The 3,633-nt window shown below is 44.8% G+C and overlaps 1 protein-coding gene across 1 annotated transcript; it reads left to right on the forward strand.

Annotated features, from left to right (window-relative positions):
- Positions 1–552: 552 nt before the first annotated feature.
- Positions 553–1,383, forward strand: LOC109221466. The gene is made up of 2 exons (XM_019385948.1): positions 553–948; positions 1,006–1,383. The coding sequence occupies exons 1-2, from the start codon at positions 553–555 to the stop codon at positions 1,381–1,383; spliced, it is 774 nt and encodes a 257-aa protein (XP_019241493.1).
- Positions 1,384–3,633: the final 2,250 nt, after the last annotated feature.

The following is a 3,633-nucleotide window of genomic DNA, read 5'->3' on the forward strand; positions in this document are numbered from 1 at the left end:
ACATTTTGAAACTAAGATCGTGGTAGATGCTGCAGCTGAGGGTCAAGTGTTGGAGAAAAGCTTTGACGAGATATATGCATTGTTGAACAAATTTTCCAAGAGCAATCCGGATTGGCAAGGAGAGATGGACAGACACACAGTGCAAAAGTCTGCATGGGTTCTTGAGCTAGATGTCGTCTCAGCATTATCAGCGCAGATTGCTACACTGGCCAATCAAGTCAACCAGATGAACTTGAGTATCAACAAGCAACAAATACAACCGGTACAATAGGTTCAAGCTTTTTGTGAAATATGTGGAGAGGGGCACACGAGCGACATATGCCCCGCAAACCCAGAATCTGTCTCCTTTGTGGGTAATTCAAATAGGGGCCAAACAAACCAATATGGGAACACTTACAATCCCAACTGGAGGAACCACACAAACTTCTCTTGGGGTGGAAACCAGGGCACTCAGAATCAATACAGGCCTCAAGCACCTCAACAGCAATATAGACCACCTCAGGTTGAACAACAAGCGAGTCCTACAAGTCACCTTGAAGACATGTTAAAAAAATGATGACTGAACAGCAAGCCCTCGCCACAACAGTGAGAAATTTGGAGCGTCAAATGGGACAGCTTGCTAGTGCTCAAAACACTAGACCAGCTGGAGCTCTTCCAAGTGACACTGAAGCCAATCCTAGGGCGGCCCTTAATGCCGTATCGTTGAGGAATGGGAGACAACTAGAGGAAGTTCTATCTAAAAAGAGGAAACAGGTGACTTTTAATGAGATGCCAGCCATTGTAGAATCAACATCAGAGAAAGCCAAGGAGCCAGAGAAGCCAGCTGGAGAGGCGGTGGCTGAGCAATCCCCACAATTGGTTGCAAGGCCACCACCTCCATTCCCTCAAAGACTGCAGAAATTACGAGATAATACCACATATAAAAAGTTTCTTGATATCTTGAAGCAGGTACAAATTAATATTCCATTGGTTGACATCTTACAAGAAGTACCCAAATAAGCAAAGTACATCAAGGACATTGTGGCGAATAAAAGGAGGCTGACCGAGTTCGAGACTGTGGCACTCACTGAGGAGTGCAGTTCCAGAATTCAAGGCAAGTTACCTCAGAAATTGAAGGATCCAGGTAGTTTCACTATCCAAATCACGATTGGTAAACATGCTGTTGGGCGAGCTCTATGTGACCTTGGAGCAAGCATCAATTTGATGCCGCTATCTATATTCAGACAATTGGGGTTGGGTGAACCACGCCCAACAACAGTTATTTTACAGTTAGCTGACCGCTCCCTTGCTCATCCTGAGGGAGTGATTGAAGATGTGCTAGTTCAAGTAGGGTCTTTCGTATTCCCAGTTGATTTCATCATCCTGGATTACGAGCCTGATTAGGAAGTCCCATTTATTTTGGGGCGTCCATTCTTAGCTACGGGCCGAGCTATTATTGATGTTTGTGAAGGAAAGATGACGATGAGAGTGGGTGACCGAGTGGAGGTCTTCAATGTTTATAGAGCACTCAAGTTACCAGCCCAGTATGAAGAGTTATCCATGATCTCTGTGGTGGAAAGTGATGCCACATCGTTAGTACCCTATATGAGCCCTGCAGATCCTGTTGAACGAGTATTGATTGGGGACGTAGAAAATAGTGAAGATGAAAGGATGGGAGAAATTGAGCAAGTGTTGGATATGTCATGCAGTTATGTACATGGGGTTAGAAAATTTTAAGAGTTGGACAGGCCTGTCACTCTGACCCTCCCCAGGCCATTTATTGAAGAAGCTCCGAAGCTAGAACTCAAGCCACTTCCAGCGCATCTGCGCTATGCTTATTTGGGGAACTCAGAGACACTGCCCGTGATTATTTCATCTAGCTTGACCAGCACTCAAGAAGAAAAATTGCTTAGGGTCCTCCGCGAGCATAAAAGGGCCATTGGGTGGATTATAGCTGACATCAAGGGTATTAGTCCATCGTTTTGCATGCATAAAATCTTTCTGGTGGACGGACACCGCCGTAGTATAGAGCAGCAAAGGAGATTAAATCCCATTATGAAAGAGGTGGTGAAAAAGGAAGTAATCAAGTTGCTCGATGCAGGTATCATTTTTCCTATTTCTGATAGCAACTGGGTAAGCCCAGTTCAATGTGTGCCCAAAAAGGGAGGAATGACTGTAGTTGAGAACGAGAAGAATGAGCTAATCCCCACTGGCACTGTTACGGGCTGGAGAGTCTGCATTGATAATAGAAGGCTCAATAAGGCAACTCGTAAGGATCACTTCCCACTCCCATTCATTGACCAAATGCTAGACAGGTTAGCCGTGCATGAATATTACTACTTCCTTGATGGTTATTCAGGATACAATCAGATTGTGATATGCCCAGAGGATCAGGAGAAGACTACTTTTACTTGTCCTTATGGCACTTTTTCCTTCAAGCGAATGCCATTTGGTCTTTGTAATACACCAGCCACATTCCAGAGATGCATGATGGCTATTTTCACCGACATGGTGGAAAAATTCGTGGAAGTGTTTATGGATGATTTTTCAGTTTTTGGGCCTTCTTATGATGATTGCTTGAGGAATTTAAGCAAGGTGCTAGCCCGTTGTGAAGAAACAAATCTGGTATTAAATTGGGAAAAGTGCCATTTTATGGTACAAGAAGGCATCGTGCTGGGTCACGGAGTATCTAGGAGCGGCATTGAAGTTGATAAAGCGAAGGTGGAGGCGGTTGCAAAATTACCTCCACCTATCTCAGTGAAGGGTGTCCGGAGTTTCTTGGGACATGCGGGTTTCTATCGGCGCTTTATTAAAGATTTTTCAAAAATTGCTACTCCTTTGTGCAGGCTGCTTGAAAAAGATGTCACTTTCAATTTTGATGATGCTTGCCTCAACGCATTTGAGGAACTTAAAAAGAAGTTGGTGACTGCCCCCATTATTGTGGCACCTGATTGGTCTCTACCATTTGAACTTATGTGTGATGCGAGTGACCTTGCTATTGGACAGTGCTAAGGCCATCAAACGATGTAAGGACAGGTGAAAAATTGAGGAAAAATTCCGCCCAGGTGCGCGCCCGCGCTATTGGCCGCGCATCTGGGCGCGCTAATATGCACAGGTTCTGCCTGGGCCGTGCACCTGGGCGCGCTTCTGAACGCGCTATTAGCGCGGTCGCGCATGTGAGCGCGCATCTGGGCGCGCGAATTTCTCCATGATTCTGACTTGGCCGCACTAAAACTAGCGCGACCGCGCATCTGGCCGCGCTAGTCCGTCAAATTGTCGCCAGTTTTTTTAGTAGTTTAAGTTTCTCTCTTTATTTCCTTCTTTTATTTTGTTTAGGTTTTAATCCCCCCCCCCCTTTTTTTTCTAATTCTCCCGTTAAAACAAAACCCCAGCCCTTCTCTCCTCTCCCCATTCCAACAAAAATAAAACCCTAGCTCCAATCCTTTCCCCAATCTCACGACTCTTTCCCCATCCCAGGCTCCCCATTCTCCTTCTCCCCTCACCACCATTGTCCATCACAGGTATGAACTCTAGTTTCTTTTTCTTCTCTTTTTCTTCTCTTTTTGTGTTTTTATTTTTTTCAGATTTTGTTTATATTCAAATACTTTAGTTGTAGTAGTTGTACCTAGATTTTGTGTAGAGAATTTGGTACAA

This window comes from Nicotiana attenuata, unplaced genomic scaffold (assembly GCF_001879085.1).
Source record: "Nicotiana attenuata strain UT unplaced genomic scaffold, NIATTr2, whole genome shotgun sequence".
Classification (NCBI taxonomy): domain Eukaryota; kingdom Viridiplantae; phylum Streptophyta; class Magnoliopsida; order Solanales; family Solanaceae; genus Nicotiana; species Nicotiana attenuata.